The sequence below is a fragment of the Pyrus communis genome, chromosome 15 (genome assembly GCF_041283825.1).
Source record: "Pyrus communis isolate YQ-2024b chromosome 15, ASM4128382v1, whole genome shotgun sequence".
Classification (NCBI taxonomy): Eukaryota; Viridiplantae; Streptophyta; class Magnoliopsida; order Rosales; family Rosaceae; genus Pyrus; species Pyrus communis.
Window position 1 is genome coordinate 334,627 of NC_142579.1, and position 17,853 is coordinate 352,479.

At 38.5% G+C, this 17,853-nt stretch overlaps 1 protein-coding gene and 1 pseudogene across 1 annotated transcript; one reads left to right on the forward strand and one right to left on the reverse strand.

The window, feature by feature from the left end:
• Positions 1 to 8,745: 8,745 nt before the first annotated feature.
• On the forward strand, positions 8,746 to 9,138 carry LOC148690311 (uncharacterized). The gene has a single exon (XM_088686164.1). The coding sequence runs from the start codon at positions 8,746 to 8,748 to the stop codon at positions 9,136 to 9,138; it is 393 nt and encodes a 130-aa protein (XP_088542290.1).
• A 496-nt stretch (positions 9,139 to 9,634) lies between these two features.
• Positions 9,635 to 10,203, reverse strand: LOC148690312 (uncharacterized; annotated as a pseudogene).
• Between the last annotated feature and the right edge of the window lie 7,650 nt (positions 10,204 to 17,853).

Consider the following 17,853-nt stretch of genomic DNA (forward strand, 5'->3'; position numbering starts at 1 on the left):
TTGGCTATATGTGCTTTAGTTAGTTTCATTATTTCACCATAGAAATAATGGATTGAATTGAGAGACTGATATCAGTAGAGGTGGAGGTTGCTTCATCATTACCCCTTTACTAATACATTTTTGTATTGAATATTAATTATATTGAATATGTTTGTAAGTTTTCGACTGTATAATAATTAATACCTATAGGTTGACAGAAAAAATTAAACAAAAACTGGCGTATATTTTGTGATTTTTTTTTTTTGAAACAAAGTACGATATTCATTGATGATGAGTTTGAAGACGTACAAAACTAACATTGAGGATAGGGTGCATACAAAGGGCCTCAATAAAAACTTTGTCGGAAATTTTAACCCGGTCAAAGAAAAAGTGGAATATATTTTGTGAGTTCTACTAGCAATCTAGCTAGTCATTAACTACTTCCATTTTACAAGTAATTAAAGTATTTCAAGATGCTGACAATACAATGTGTTGAATTTTGTTATTTTCTCCCAAAACTAATTTGGATTCTATAGGTGGAGGAGGGTATACTATTGTGTCCTTATGTTATTTAATTATAATATATATACACACAATAAAATCTATGTTGCCTGTTGCAAGAACTTAAAAGAAGACATATTCATATAGCCTTTGCCCTTTGGGGTTCCTTCATGGAGTCGTTCCAATGCTTCATCTTGTTCAACGGTTAGGTTTTGAAGAATTTCTTATTTTTTTTGTGATTGTAACATTCTTTCGTGATGTTACTAAAATAGGTGGTTGACAATCGTATATGTTTGAGTGGGTATTTAATGTTGGACTTAGTGCGATTGGAAGCCCAAGAACGTAAAAAGTAGAAGGAAGATTGGGCTCGGACAAAGCGGCAACCCAGGCAGAATTAAAAATCATTTTTTGCCAAAGAATAGGCAACAAGCCTATGTTAGAAGTGACACTCAGAGGACAACTCATCCCCAACAAAAAGTACTTTTCAAGGGCATAGATAGGTAAATAAATGGTGGCTCACCATACTCTGAGGCCATCACTAAAAGGTGAAGTTTGGACAGTTGGGCTAGAGAGGCTATAAAAGCAGCAAAGGCCACAAGGAAGAAGGACACTCAACCATCAATCAAAAGACATCCAACTTTGCACTCCAGCAAGCAAGAAACTAGAAAGCTTTAGTTTGTCTAAACTTTACACTTTTAGTCGTAAGACCACCATAGAAAGCCATCTTTTGTCAAGTTTTAGAAGCTCTGCTACATTTTCCTTGTGTTGTAGTATTGAATCCCTTTAGTAAACCCGATTTATATTTCATTCTCCAAAGATTACAACCCCTGTAAAACACAAAGAGAAGTGGTTGCAAGAAGACGAACCTTGCCTAACAAGATCATAATCTTGCCCGAATCTCTTTTGTTTGTACTTACATAAGGTAGATCTGTTGTTTTATGCATTTTCATTGGATCCTATATCATTTTTGACTGCTTTTCATTCAAAGTTCCATATATGATTAATCTTGCTAAATTAATTAACCTTGCTGCTTTAATTGTTAACCTTAACCAAAAAAGTAGTTTGAAGGGCCTTGAACTCCCTTTAGTCAGACATATGATATTATGAGTAAAAGTCTTTGTTTACAAGGCAAGAAAAAGAACTTTATATAGACTTAACCCATCTGTAAACAATCCAATCAAACTAAGCAGTCTAAACAACTTGTGGCGCAAGTAATCAACTCATTTAACAACTAAAAAAGAACAATCTGTTATACAAAGATAATGGTGGCACTCTAAGACCCATATTAGTTTTTATTGTGAGCCTCAAGGCCTAACAAAGGCTCCACAAAGGCACCATTCAAACTAATAACAAATTCATATTACAGTACACTAAGCAGCAAACCTTGCTCGATAGGCAAGACTCAGGAGAGTTGTGCGAGGGACAGATCGAGTCCAAACATAATTTTGGCACACCCGGTGGGACCTATTTTGTAATATTGTATGCCAAGACGAATGAAGGATCGAACGTTCAGGAGGAAGGTGGAATTTGGGCAACCTCGTTGTCTAACAGAAGCAGACATGACAAATCACCTAAAGGACTTTCCTTCACCACACATCCCCAGGATCTTAGAGAGCTCGACCTATTCTGAAAAGTTGGGTGGAAAGGTCACTAATGAAGATTTGCAAGCCACCATGGTGCAAGTATTGAGGAGTATGGAGAAGATCTCTCTAGAAACTAGAGGAGAAGAAGTTAGCAGGCTGTGTTCCTTAACAGGAATGTTACAAAGAAAGTTGGAGTTAGAGTACTTTACACCAAAAGATGATTATGCCAGTGAAAGAATCATGGAGGCAAGCCTAGAAAAGGAACCAACAATTCCTCAGTTTCCCTTACTTGAAGAAAAGAAGAACAAAGGGAAAAAAGAGAGGAAGGAATGGGCTAAAACTAGTTAGCAGGAAGACCCTAAAGAAGAGTTTCAAGAGACAGGCTTGTTCGATCCTCTACTACCAGCACCAGATGTTAAAAGGTAGATCGGGTAGGAAGGGATAAAGATTTGTGCGTCTAATTCGATGGGAGAAACAAGCAGAAATGGCTTATCCGCAATTGGGAGTAAGCCTCTTCCTTACTTGCCACTACCATTGGTTAATAAGGGAGAAAAATAAGCTCGATGGAGGCAGCCAGACACATAGAGGGAAGCATTCTCGGGCATCAATCATAGCCCGAAGTGGGGGACTTCTTATCCCCTACACGATAATATATCATTTTCAATAATATAGCAAATCAACAACTCAGGAATGAGTTGGCAGAATTGAGGAGGATAGTGGTACAGAATGCTCAACCTCACGGCCACCCGATGTTTAGGATAACATATTAGAAACCTTATCCTGAGTACATTGATGAGCAGAATCTTTTCCCTCTCAATTTCAAAATGCACGCGTTCCCAACTTTCAACGGAGAGGACTATAATGTATCTTCCAGAGATCACATTTTCAAATTTTCAAATCACTATGTGGCATTCAAGGACAACCCCAATTACAAACTGAGATTGGTTGGGAACTCACTGGTAGGTTTGGCTTCCCAATGGTACTCTTTGTTACCCCTAATTTCATTGCCAAGTGAAGGCAAATGGAAATGGCCTTTCATGAGCAGTTTTATAAGTGGAACCTGAAATGACCATTAATGATCTGGTGGAAGTGAAGCAATATGAACATGAGTCTACGGAGGATTTTATGATTAGGTTGAGGAAAACCAGGATGAGATACCAGTTCCCAATCAACCATGCTCAACTCATAGCCATTGCCCAGAAGGCTTTGAGACTACCTCTGAGGAAGAAGTTCTATGATGTGTGGTTTATCGAGCTTCAGGAGCTAGTGATTGTGGTCACTAAGTATGAGAAACTATTGACAAAAGAACAGCAAGTGAAGTATTCATCTAAAGTGCCCTTTTCTTTTTTTTCTTTTTTTTTTATTTTTTTTTATTTTTAATAAAAGTAAGGCGCCAATGCATCAGCTAAAGTTTGAAGGCCTAGAGGTAAGAGAAAATGATAACAGCATGGAAGAAGGGATAAAGTTATGTACTGTGGAGATGACCACTCCATTCAAACCCTTTGATGGTGAAGGGATTGGTTCAACCCATAAAGGACCAGAAGATCGTGATGAACGATGAAGGATTTGTACCTATGTAACCTCCAAAGTATCAGTCATATTCCTTTGACTTAACTAAGGCTGCAGACATTTATGAAGAACTAGTAAGAGCTCGGTTAATCTTGCCCAACAACATTAAGAAGATGCCTAAACCTAAAGAACTCAGAGGAAAGAAGTATTGCAAGGTCCATTATATCTTCAATCACTTATTTGCTAATTGTGTGCAGTTTAGAGATTGGATCTAAGACTTTATAGTCAAAGGGAAATTGTTGCTGGAAAAATTCGAGGCCAACATGATGATTGACATAGATCCACTCCCAGAAGCCCCAATCAACATGATAAATCTTAATTGGATTAAGAAGATGAAAAATGAGAAAGAAAGTAAGCATGTAGGCCAACACAAGGCACCAGAAGGTTGCCCGGCAGGCCCCAAGTAGTTGTAGTCAAATGAGTAGTTTTGCGTAGTTGATGTCAATGTGAATGTGAGCTCGAGGTACTAGCATTAGGCGTCATCATTGATTGAGAGTTGGTCAAAAGGAAAGAGATAGAAAAACAAGACGCCCGCATGAGTATTCTTCGGGCCGCTGAAACAAATAAAAAGACGACTAAGAATGTGTTCCAAAGGTTAGGCGGAGATTCAGAGCCTAAGGGTCTATCTGAAGTGTTTAGAAACTTTGAAGCCTATGAAGAAGTGGAAGATAAAGATGTGAGGTTACCACGCTAGGTGGATGTAAAGACTCCTTAGCCAACCAACCACAGTAGCATGAGACAAAGAAGGCAAGAAAGAACCATAAGCCCCATATCAGCAGTTACAAAGGTGAATTTGGTCCGATTGGGCCAAAAATGGTACATAGTGGGTAAAAACGGAAAATCTGTTAGAGAAATAGGGGCACCCATGATAAGAAAGGTTCAAAGGCAACACAAGGCTCATATGAACTCACTAAAAATTCCTGTTATTTCATAAGCTTCTGAGAATGTTAAGTTTGAGGAGTTTACCCATGGAGTAGAGAGACAACCAAATTGGAGAAGTAAGAGAAAAGTAGAAAGGGATAATAACAAGGCTGAAGGCGGAGGAAATCATGTTCCTTAAACTCCTCATCTAAGGAAATACAGGGTATTAAAAAGAATGCAAGAAGGCATGGTGATGGTACCTACGTTGGAATCTAGAGCCTATTTGTTTTGGAACTATTTCTCCCGAAAGAGGGTTGCATCCACTACCACAAGTGGATATTCCCTTTGGAACTCCAAGGTTGCTACATAAGTTCAACATAATAGAAGAAGAGGAAGTGCCTGAGTTGATGTTAACCAAAGATGCCCAAGCATTAATAGATCGGTTTATGTGCCAGATTGAGGAGAAGAGGGAAGAAATACCTGGACCTAGCAACTTTCACGTAAACATGACCTATGTATTATCCTTCATGTTTTATGCAGAACCAAATCAACCAACAATAATGGAGGATGATTATTTGGCACAAGAGCCAATGATGGCTCTTGTAAACATTGAAGAAGTTAGTAAGGAGAGGTCAAGCTTGGCAGACTTCCCCGACCCCACACAAAAAAGCCCGAGAGAGTTTATTCTGATAAGATAGTATTCAAAAAACCAAGTATGGCCTTAGCAAACCATCTAAAGCCCATATATGTGACAGCTCATTGGGAAAGGGTTCCATTTAAAATGATGTTCATAGATGAGGCAACAGTTATTGTACTACCACTTAAATAGATAAAGAGACTTTGCAAAGGTGAAGAAGACCTTATTCCTATTGATCTCACAATGTCTAGTATTTCTAGGGCTATCACGAAAACACATGGGATATTACCCTTAGAAGTAGACTTGGGATTCAAGAAGATTATGTTGGCATTTTTTGTGGTAGACAACAGCTCTATTTATGGGGCGTTGCTGGGAATGGATTGGATACACCAGAGTTTGTCTATACCATCTACCTTGCACCAACAAGTTGTTGTCTATCGTGAACCCACTATTACAGAACAAGGATTTTAGGAGATCGTGGAGGCCGAGTCACGGCCATTTCTCCCCACAGCTAATGTTGTTGAGGCCAATTTCTACATCCCAATGTTAAGATCATACAATGTCTAGGTGCTGATCAGAACGGCCGCCCTACCAAGGTGACTGCCCAAAAGCTCTTAGAACAAGGACTTTTTCTCACTCAGGAGGAAATGAACAAGCCTTATATTGTCCATGCCCGCCAACACCAATGATGACAGACTAAAAGAGAAAGGACCAAGTGATAGCAGTCAGGTTCTTAATCAAGAGATTGCTAGATTATGGAAGAGAGAAAAGAGAGATCAAGGAAAGCTCAGCCAAAGAAATAATAGAGTGGAGAAAGGGAACTTCAGGCACTAAAGATGATCAAGGAAGAGAAATTTTGGAAGAAGAAATAAAGGCAACCATCCACATGGCAGAATGTATATATGACTTGGATTGGCCAGAGGATGAGCCCAAGGCTCCAAAGTTAGTAGAATTTTTGTCTATAGAGAACATTAATTTAGGAACTAAGGAGGATCCAAGGCCAATACAGCTTAGTGGCCTGCTGGAAACCGTAGATCAGGCAAAGATAGTTAATCTTTTGCATGAATTTGAAGACTGTTTTGCATAACATTACACAGAAATGCCAAGATTAGACTCCAGTTTAGTAGAGCATATAATGCCTATTAAAGAAGGGTACATACCTGTAAAGCAAACACCAAGGAGGATGTCAAAAGACGTAGAAGAAAAAGTCAAGGAAGAAATTAAGAAGCTAGTAAAGGCAAGCTTTATCAGGCTTACAAAATATGTAGAATGGTTGGCCAACATTGTACCTATATTGAAAGCTGTAACTAATGCCATTCGATTTTGTGTTGATTATAGAAACATTAATGAAGCAACTCCCAATGATGAATACCCTATGCACATGGTTGACCTATCCATTGATGTAGTTGCAAAACACAAAGTATTATCTTTTATGGATGGAAATGCTGGATATAATCAGATAAAAATAGTTAAAGAAGATATACATAAGACAACATTCATATGCCTAGGACAGATAAGAGCTTATGAATAGGTAATCATGCCCTTTGGGTTGGAAAATGCCGGTCCTACTTATCAAGGGGCGATGAATGCTATTTTTTTCATGATTTGATCTGGCATATCATGGAGGTATACATTGATGACATTGTGGTGAAGTTTAGAACTGAAGACCAGTACCTGGAATACCTCAGAAAAGCCTTGCTGAAAATGAGAACCCACAAATTAAAGATGAATCCTAGAAAGTGTGTCTTTGGGGTTAGATCGAGCAACTCTTGGGTTCTTAGTCCATCAAAGAGGTGTGGAAGTGAACAAGAACAAGGCTAGGGCTATAATGGAGTCGCCTACCCCTATTAACAAATTGCAATTGCAGAGGTTGCTAGGGAAGATTAATTTTTTAAGGAGATTCATTGCTAATATGGCGGGTAAAATCCAACCTCTGACTCATTTGTTAAGATTGAAGAATCAAGACAAGTTTGAGTGGGGGCCTCAACACCAAGAGGCCTTTGATAAATTGAAGACTTGTCATGCCTCCCCGGAAGGGGAAGCCTTTAAAGCTCTACATTTCAGCATCCGAGAAATCAATAAGGAGTTTATTGGCTCAGAATAATGAAAAGGGAAAGGAGCAGGCAATTTACTATCTTAGTAGAATCCTTATTGAGGTAGAAACAAAATCTGCCCTAATTGAAAAATTATGCTTAGCCTTGTACTTTACTGCCAACAAATTAAGGCACTACATGTTGCCTTACCATATCCATATAATTGCCAAAACTGATGTGATCAAGTACATGATGTCCAAGCTTATGCTAACCGGAAGAATTAGGAAATAGATCTTAGCACTATCAGAGTTCAATTTTCATTATGTACCTCAGAGGGAAGTAAAGGGACAAGCAATTGCAGACTTCCTAGCTGAGCACTAAGAATCCAATGAAGAACTCGTTAGCATCCATGGAACTTTGGAAGTGACTAGCCTCTGGATCCCACCTAGTAAGGCTTATTCGGGCAAGAAGAAGTGGTTTAAGTAAGAAGTAAAAAGAATAACTATCATATGGATCACTCCTTGGAGATTATACTTCGATGGATCATGCACACAACATGATGCAAAAGCTGGAATTGTCATCATTGATCCAAAGGGAATCCAGCATTACTACTCATTTCTTCTGGATTACAAGGATACTACCAACAACAGGGCAGAGTATGAAGCATTGATTATTGGCTAAGAGATTCTAACAGAGTTGGGGGTAGCTGAAATAGAAGTATATGGTGATTATGAGTTGGTGATTAATCAATTAAATGGAAAGTACTTACCTAGAAGCTACTCAATTATTAGATTATTGGGGTAATGAAGCAACAATTAGCCATATTCCCAGAAAAGCAAATTTGATTGCCAATGAAATGGCATAGAAGGCTTCTGGAGCACAGGTTTAAGAAAGAGGGCCTAAGATGAAAGTAGAAATACAAATGATAAGTCTCCCTTCAATCTTTGAGAGAGGATTTAGCCTGGATTTAATGACTAAAGAGCCTAAGATAGAGGACTGGAGAGCATCTATCATCCAATACTTGAAGCACCATTCTATTCCCATTAATAAAAATATCAGACAACAGACAACTAAGTTTGTTAAATAGGATAAAACTTTGCTAAGAAAGACTCCATATGGGCTTTTGTTAAAATGCTTGGGTCTGGAAGAATTAATGAGGGTGATGGCTAAGGTACATGAAGGCATTTGTGGAGCACACCAAGTAGGAACAAAGATGAGATGGTTGCTAAGAAGATATGGCTACTTCTGGCCTAACATGCATAAAGATTGTAAAACTTATGCTAGAGGATGTGAAGAATATCAAAGGCATGACCCTCTCCCAACACACACCATCAGTACATTTGAATCCAGTAGTAAAGATATGGCCTTTCAGAGGGTGGGCCATAGACTTTATCGGGCAAATATACCTAGTTTCCAACAAAGGACACACCTTCATAATTCTGGCAACTGATTACTTTACTAAATGGGTTGAGGCTTCAGTTATGAGGACCATTAATTCAGCTACTGTGGGGTGCCTGAAACAATTATTACAGACAGAAGGCCATCATTTATTTCAAAAGAAGTAAAATAGTTAAAGATAAAGATGATCCAGTCTAACCCTTATTATTCCCAATCTAATGGTCAAGCAGAAGCTAGTAACAAGATAATGGTGAACATCATTAAAAGAATGGTGGCAGATAACCCAAAAAGGTGGCATGAGAAGTTGGGAGATACTCTTTGGGCTTCTAGAACCTCAAAGAGAGCAGAAACTGGGACTACTCCTTATGCATTGACGTTCGGGCAAGAGGCAGTGCTCCCTATGAGGATTAATGTGAGTTGTGTGAGGCTTCAGAACCAATTTGGCCTACATAGTGATGAATTTATTCAGGCCATCTGTCAAGGAATTGAGGATTTGGATGTTGCCCGAATTGAAGCTCTAAACACGATCCAAGAAGGGAAAAAGGTTGTTGCCGGAGCTTACAACAAGAGAGTATAACTAAAGACTTTTAAAGAAAGAGAATTAGTATGGAAAGCAGTTTTGCCCTTGGGAGCTCAAGTTAGAGGTTTTGGGAAATGGAGTCCCACTTGGGAATGCCCTTTTACAATTACCAAAGTATTAGACAGATAGGGGTATTACTTGGCAGATTTAGAGGGAGACTTACATAAACATTCAGTCAATGCTAAATTTCTAAAGAAGTACCACTCAACTCTTTGCAATGTTAAAGACTGATATATTAGTGAAGTATAATGCTTAGAAAATGAGTTGGGCCCTTTCTGTATGTCTAAAGCAGTTGTTTCTAGCATAAAAGTGTAAATAAGTAAGTAAAATAGTGAAACAATGAGATATATTTTCATTCAAAAATTGGGGAAGAACAGAGGCCCTAGGCTAACAAGTTTACATCTTTAGTCAAGGCAGCTATCCTAGAATGATAAGTTTGAATGATGGTGAAAATACGACCCGGCTCTTCTAAAGCTATATTGATGTTAGCTAGCTAAGCTTCAGACTCCTCCACTTCATGGTTTACTTTCTTCACTTCCTCGATCTTCTTGTATAACTTGCTCGAGAAAGTCATATACTCAGCTTTTAGAGCAGAGAGTTATTCCTCCAGCTTCTAGATCTGAACAGTTACCACCATTATCTGATCCTCCATGGTTGAGCATTATTCCACCAACTACTGCAGAGTAGTAGAGGTCCTAGTGTACTTCTCCTTGTAGCACCTCACCTTATTGGCTTGCCTCTCTACCTTAAGATGCTGATCTTTCAAAGCCTTCAAATTTTCAAAAAAAAAAAAATGAATGTCTCATATTGCACCTTAGTCATCTGCTGGGCTTGGTGTAATTCGGTGAGAGCTCTTTTAGCATCATGAAGACCCCTAAGGCTAAAAGAAGCAGAAAAGTCCATCTACATCCATTCTCTGAAAACCTTCATGCGTCAATCTTAAAGATGTTGAGGCTCAGAAGGGCGCCTTGAGGATCTCATCTTTGTCCTAATTTGCCGGAACTCTCTAACTAGGTCGGGCAAAAAGGGTATGGCTAGAAGAGAAGCCAAAAGATGAGGCATCATACTAGCATCACCAGAAGCAACAGCAGCAGTAGCAACCTCAGCAGGGAAGGAAAGGATTCAGCAGCAGCACCTTTTTTAGGTCGAGGGATTGGAATTCTTAAGACTCCAGTAGCTCGAGGAGGTTGAGCTCACAGCAGGCTGAAAAGACCTGCCCGAGCCCTCACTAAAGATACAAAGTTGACGAGTTTTGAGAAGAAGAATTTTACTTCTGAAGGCTCAGCCTGAGGAGCATAGGTCGAGCTAGAGGTGAAGAAGGCTTGGCTTGGGAAGTCCTTTTTGCTTTGGAAGCGTGTTTTGGAAAACAACAAGAACTAGCTAAGAACAAGAAATGAATTTCAGAAATAATTAAGTGCCCAAATATTCAAGAAAACTACATTCAACTTCTCCAAGATCTTAGCAAAAATCTCTTTATCATTTTGCTGCCCCTCCACACCTGCTTTCATCTCATTGGGAGAAGAATCAAGCTTTTTGCTAATGGCAGGTCCTAATCACAAGAAATAACATGATCATTTCAAAACTTAAGGAGATGTAATTAACTAAAGAAAAATCAAATTTGAATCACTTACTAGCATACTTCTGTTTTTTCCTGCCTGTTTCAATTGGGAGGGCAGAAGGAGATCTAGAGACTTGAGAAATCTGAGACAGGGTCCTCTTCTTGGTCGGAGTGGCTCTTGGAGCAAGGGGATCAAGTTTAGGTTGGGGCCTCCCCTTGAGCTCAGAGTCAGAAGATTCTACAATAGTAGATCTTGCCCGACGATGAGCCATTTTTTCTGCTTCGAGCCTAGCCTTTGTCTCTTATTCATTGAACATCTTAAAGATGTTCCCAACATCCTCAGGAACATGGCTAGAGCTCGCTCCTTGCCTAGCTACCTCTGTAGCAGCCTTCTAAAGAACCAAGGCATCATCAGCCTATTTTTCTAGCCCGACATCCACTTCATTAGGGTTACATTGGGCTATAAGATCAAAGAAATAATTAAGCAATCACAAACTATGAAAATATAAAGTGAAGGAAAGACGTTACAATGTAGGTTACCTATCAATGGAAGTTGGTTTTTCTAATTGATGACCTCCTTCCAACTTTCAAACTCTTCTTTCTTGGGAAGAGATTTGAAGAAAACTTGCCCGAATATCCTATCATGGGCTTCTCTAAGATCTCCATCATACTTCCTAGACCACTTAACCTCCCACCAAGTGGTGAACAGAGATGTGCACTTAAAGTTAAGGGTCATGAGCTTGTGAGTTATCTTGGTCATTACCTCCAAGCTGTGTCTGCTTGCCCGAAATGTAGTATCTGAAGGAGAATGAAGGCGATAAGAGGTTCCACATTAGATTGAATCGAAGAAGGAAGCTAGGATTGCCTGTCCAAACCCCAGTTGCCTACCACAGAAGTTAGGGTGGTAGACCCCCAGCCCGCGTTCATAGCCCACGTGATCACTCCTTACTCCTCATGCCAAATCCTTCTGCTAAATGCAACTAATGAATTTCTCCTTGCAGAGGCTGCTGGCATCCTCCCCAAAAAAATCATGGAAAATGTTGGCTGAAACCAAGGGTACCTCTTGAGCACTGAGGCACCCCATTCAAGATCAGCCTGAGTCTTACATATTTTGAAAAAATAGAGGCATGCTAAGGTGGATTGGTTGGTGGTGGGAACCTCAGCCAGAATTCAGGCGGGAGTTACTCCCTCTGGAAACTCCAAGTTAGCAGCCCAGAACTCTGGGAAGTACCATTGAAGCCAGAGTTACACCATCCAAATAGCTCTATTGACGTTGGTCTCAAAGGGCTGGTCCCTTGTCATCTCATAAAGCAGGTGATAGAGATGTGCCAGAATAAATGAGCCAGTGGCGACATCGTCGAATGAATGTTACGTCTCCACCAAAGGGATCTATTCTAACTTTACTCATTTGGATTTATTGGGGAACATATGTTTATTCAACCAATAGAGAAGAAAGTACATGTGTTCCTAAGCTGGGTCAGCAGTGGGGGAAGGCAGGCTGAAGATCTTCTTGGCAAAAGGGATGAAGCCCGTGAAAAAAGTTTCATAGCCTCTGAGCCTTAAGCAATAAGATGAGAGAGGGATGACCATTTGTGTGTATTGTCTACACACTTACCCGATGGCTTTAAATCAAAGACCTAAGCCATATCCAGGATAGTGGGAGACATAAGACTCACTCTGAAATTGAAAGTATCGGTCTATATGTTCCAAAAAATGAGAGATGTTAAGAAAAACTCATGCTTGATGGGGATAGTGGTCCTGGATGTCATGATAAGCTCATAGATGCCATTTGCCATCCATTTCTGCTTTCAGATGGGCTTTAATTCATCCACCCACTTGGACCAGGCTTCATCATTCATTAAGGGGAAACCCCTCTTAAAGTTAAACCACTTTGAAGCAAAGATTCCTGCCTCAACAGTGCAAGAATTGGGAGTGAACCGATTGGCAACGGGCATGTTGCTTTCCACAGTAACAAGAACTCTGGAAGCCTAGGCAAGCCCTAATGAATGCACCCCTTCTTGCTCGAAGAAAATGGACAGATTAAGGCCAGCCCGAGGGCGATGAAGGTCATTGAGCCGACAGCGCATAGTGACAATCATTTCTCCAGACTCGCATGCATGGCGCAATTTAGGAGCCATTGTTAAATTCAATAGAAAGAGTGAAAAATGGCCAGAAATAGAGGCAAGAAAGGGTTGAGAATTCAAGAGATTTGGCAGTTCAGATAGTTAAGTTTGTTGAAGAAGGTGGTCGAAAAGAGTGAAGTGGAAGTTATTTAACGAGTAGGTAGTTTACTATGGAAATCGTGGGTTAATGCAAAGGTTTATTTGAAACGGCTAATTAAGAGGCACTAATACCCAATTTCGGCATGCAATTGATTTTAATCATTATCAATGTCTTGATTAGCAGACTTAACAATGATTAAACGGGATACTATTTGAGTGGGTATTTAATGTTAGGCTTACTGCTATTGGAGGCCCAAGACGCAAAAAGTAGAAGGAAGATTGGGCTCGGACAAGGCGGCAGCCCAGGAAAAATTTAAAATCATTTTTTTGCCAAAGAATAGGCAACAAGCCTATGTTAGAAGTGACACTTAGAGGACAGCTTACCCCCAACAAAAAGTACTTTTCAAGGGCATGGATAGGTAAATAAATGGTGGCTCACCATACTCTGAGGCCATCACCAAAAGGGGAAGCTTGGAAGCAAAAGCCACAAGGAAGAAGGACACTCAACCAATCAATCAAAAGACATCCAACTTTGCACTCCAGCAAGCAAGAAACCAGAAAGCTTTAGTTTGTCTAAACTTTATCCTTTTAGTCGTAGAATCACCATAGAAAGCCATCTTTTGTCAAGTTTTAGAAGCTCTGCTACCTTTCCCTTGTATTGTAGTATCAAATCCCTTTAGTAAACCCGATTTATATTTCATTCTCCAAAGATTACAACCTTTGTAAAACACAAAGAGAAGTAGTTGGAAGAAAACGAACCTTGCCTAACAAGGTTATAATCTTGCCCAAAGCTTTTTTATTTGTACTTACATAAAGTAGATCTATTGTTTTATGCATCTTTCATTGGATCCTATATCATTTTCGATTGCTTTTCATTCAAAGTTCCATCTATGATTAATCTTGCTAAACTAATTAACCTTACTGCTTTAATTGTTAACCTTAACCAAAGAAATAGTTTAAAGGGCCCTGAACTCCCTTTAGTCGGACATATGATATTATGAGTAAAAGTCCTTGTTTACAAGGCAAGAAAAAGAACTTTATACAGACTTAACCTATCTGTAAACAATCCAATCAAACTAAGAAGTCTAAATAACTTGTGATGCAAGTAATCAACCCATTTAACAACTAAAAAAGAACAATATGTTATACAGAGATAGTTGTGGCATGCTCAGACCCATATTAGTTTTGATTGTGAGCCTCAAGGCCTAACAAAGGCCCCACAAAGGCACCATTCAAACTAATAACAAACTCAAATTGCAGTACACCAAGCAGCAAACCTTGCCCGACAGGCAAGACTCAGGGGAGTTGTGCGAGGGACAGATCTAGCTCGAACAATATCTATAACCAAATTTTAATAAGGATTATAATATGTGCATTGGTATGTAGTACTATGTACGTAACTCACAAGATAAAACTTAACCCAACTTCATAATGTTACTAACAAATTAATCCACATGCATACGAGTTCTCAATCTTATGGTTTAATTAATTGATTGTTTCTCATTTTTAAAAGAATGCTACTCAATACACTCGCTTATCCTAATTTTTCGTTTATTTTATATTGAATTCTCTTAGTACTAGTGGAAAATAAACACTTTTTTTTTGGTAGAAAAAATATAACAGTTTAGTAGGCATAACTACACGCTTTTAGGAAAAAAAAAGTAGTTGTCCCAGTTGTATTATATTTTGTATTGTTGACTCTGGCAAGAGTTGAATTCATTGTTAGAGTTTTTTGTCTTAATTTTTTTCTTATCCCGAGAAATGCTTGATTCAAAGTTTTTAGAGGGGGTGGGGGGGGGGGGGGGGGGTTAGCCAATGGTGAGTGTGGATATGCTGATCGACAAGGCATAAGCTAGAAATTTAAGGTATGTTTGTTGTACCGGACTATTTCGGACTAGAATAATTTTAGGGATTAAGTTGGACTGGCTTGGCTTGGACTAAGCAGAATAAAAATAATGAAGTGTTTGGTGCAGTGCTGGACTAAACTACGGATTAAATTATTTTTAAAAGGGTTTTTTATCACAAATGGTCCATGAGATTGATCAAACTCATCATTTTGGTCCCTCACTTCCAAAATCAATCAATATCGTCCCTAACATTCACTACCGCAAATCAATTTGGTCATTCCGTTAAGATTTCGTCAACTATTTTGTTAGTTTGCATGTGGGACCCACAAATCCAATGTAATGATTACACAAAATAACGGTTTTTATTGCAAATGATCCCTGACATTGATCCAACTCCTCATTTTGGTCCCTAAGTTTCAAAAATCGATAAATTTGGTCCTAACTTTCAATATCACACATCAATTTAATCATTCTATTAAAGTTTCGTAATATTTTTTGTCCCACTAATCCAATCATATGACGCCACGTGGATTAACTACAAGAAATTTTTTTTTTTTGAAGATTTAAAACTAAAAGTAAAATAAGAAACTAAAAACCAAAACTAAAAGAAAAAAGTGTCATCGTCTTCTTCATCAGGGTATGCTAAAAAAAAGTTTCTTATAGTTAATCCACATGGAGCCATATGATTCGATTAGTGGGACCACATTAGCACACAAACGAAAAATATTAATGAAATTTTAAATGGAATGAGTAAATTGATGTGCAGTAGTGAAAGTGAGGGACCAAATTTATCGATTTTTTAAACTCAGGGACTAAAATAAGGAGTTGGATCAATATCAAGGACTATTGCGATAAAAACCCATATTTTGTGTAATCCACGTGTCATTATTTCATTGGATTTGTGGGTCTCACATGCAAACTAACATAATACTTGATGGAATTTTAATGGAATGGCCAAATTGATGTGGGGTAATGAATGTTGGGGACGACATTGATTGACTTTGAAAGTGAGGGACCAAAATAATGAGTGTAATCAATCTCATGGACCATTTGTAATAAACCCTTTTTAAAATTTAGATATTTTTCTTTTGTTCTTTTTAATTCTCTCTCCCATATCTCCACCGTTCCTTTCTCTTCGGCACTAAACAAAACTTCTCAATTTTTCTCCAGTTCTTAAATGAAGAAAATCGCAGCCGACGAAGAAAATCAAGGGGATGAATAGTGCAAAGAAAGTAAAGAATCACAAGAGGGAATCGAGATCCAGAGGCTCGATTCCTATGGGTGTCGATATTGGACAGTGACAGGGCTAGGTATTCGACAGAGGCACGATTTGTTCCCAAACTAGATGATCCTTCGCTGCTTGACTTTCTCTGATCTGCCTTTCCGATTTTGGTCAAATCCAACCAATCAAGTTCATGAAAATAGAAAATTAATAATTAAAAAATAAATAAAAGAGTGAAAAATTGAAAAATCTGAGATTGGAAAAAGGAGCGTAAGATGGATCCAGTCCGTGTGTGATGAGACGAGGACAAGGTAGGCTCCACTCATCTATCTACTCTCTTCCGTTTGATTTTTTTTTTTTTTGGCTCTAATTACACTTGTTCTTGCAAATTAGCTGCTTTAATTCACTTGTTCTTCCATGGGTGGGGATTGAAGTTGCAGACCCCACAGTTGGGTGGGGCTGGGAATGGGCATGGGTGGGGATTGGAGTTGCAAACGGCAAGGGGTGGGTAGAGGAAGACAAGTCGTCGTCGTCATCGAAGATGACGCAGTCATGCCAGACGAGCATGAGGACACGGCGTGAGAGGGAAGACATTCTTAGCTAGTCCTAACTCCCAAGGTATTTAGGGAGCCTCGCTAGGACTAGCTAAGCAAGGTTTTAGTCAGAGCGAGTGAACTTTAGTCTCACTTTCACTAAAGTTAGTCCAATGCTAACCTGTAATCCAGTCTAGCCCAATTAAACTTAGTCCGGCCTAACCCAATAAAACTTAGTGAGGGCAAACAAACGGGCCCTTTGGGTTATAAACCTTTTGTAACAACCTCATTTAAAAAATGGAGTGTCAACGAAACACTTCTGGTACTGTTTACTTTTGATGAAAAATCATATTTTTACATTTTCTTAATATTATTCACTACACCTTTATTTATCATTTTTTATTAAAATAAAAAAAAATTGAACTTTTCGTTAGTTTCTCTTTAAAAAACAATGGTTGATGAAGTAAAAAGGTAAGCATGGTCTTTTTATCCCTTCCTTTTTGACGCATGCAATATGCGGTGCATTATCCTTTTACATACTCATGCTAATCATACACCTCGATATGGCTTCAATTTCCGTGAGAAGCCAATTTAATTAGTCCTCTGAAAGATTTGCTAGCTTAACATCAAATGTTTCTTTTTCTTTATTCAAACAAAAGGAATAAGATGTAAATTATCAAATATTTTTTCATGTCAAGTTAGATTTTTGCCTCCCTATAGGTCGTCCGCTAAAAGGAATGCTACTGTTGTGTCGTGCCTTATTCAGTTTATTAATATTTCTCTACATTTACAAGTTAAAATTTTTCAATTTGACTTTTATGGGCAAGCCAATTCAATCCTAATTAGTGTTATTTTGTGGCTTAACCTGTATACTCTCACCCTTAATATAAAGGCTTTTTAGCTAAAATTGTTCATAAGATTAGCATAACTCCTCATTTTAGTCTCTGACATTGAAAATCGATAGAAATGGTTCATAAGTTTGTTCACGATCAACAATACGTGAGATAGTGGAGTCTAATTCATTTCAGTTCCACCTTGGAGTAAAACTCAAATTTCAGGTTCTAAAATTACCCCAACTTGCTCTAACCCTTGGGGCAAATATGATTTAAAACTCAAAACTCATTTCTAGGCCAAATTTAGCCCAGAATTCCCCTTAGGTTAGTGAGGCTAGTCCACCATATATGTATATATTTTTTAATTTTATATTTATAAATTCATTAAATCCAGTGGTTAAGATCTAATTTAATGAAATCCAACGGTAAAAAAAAAATATCTAACGGCCCAAATTTAAATCCAACGGCTAAAGTAATTAAAAAAAAAATTCTTTTAT

Excerpts from the sequence above, each read along its gene's own strand:
- LOC148690311 (XM_088686164.1), top strand. The coding sequence starts at position 8,746 with ATGATCCAGTCTAACCCTTATTATTCCCAATCTAATGGTCAAGCAGAA.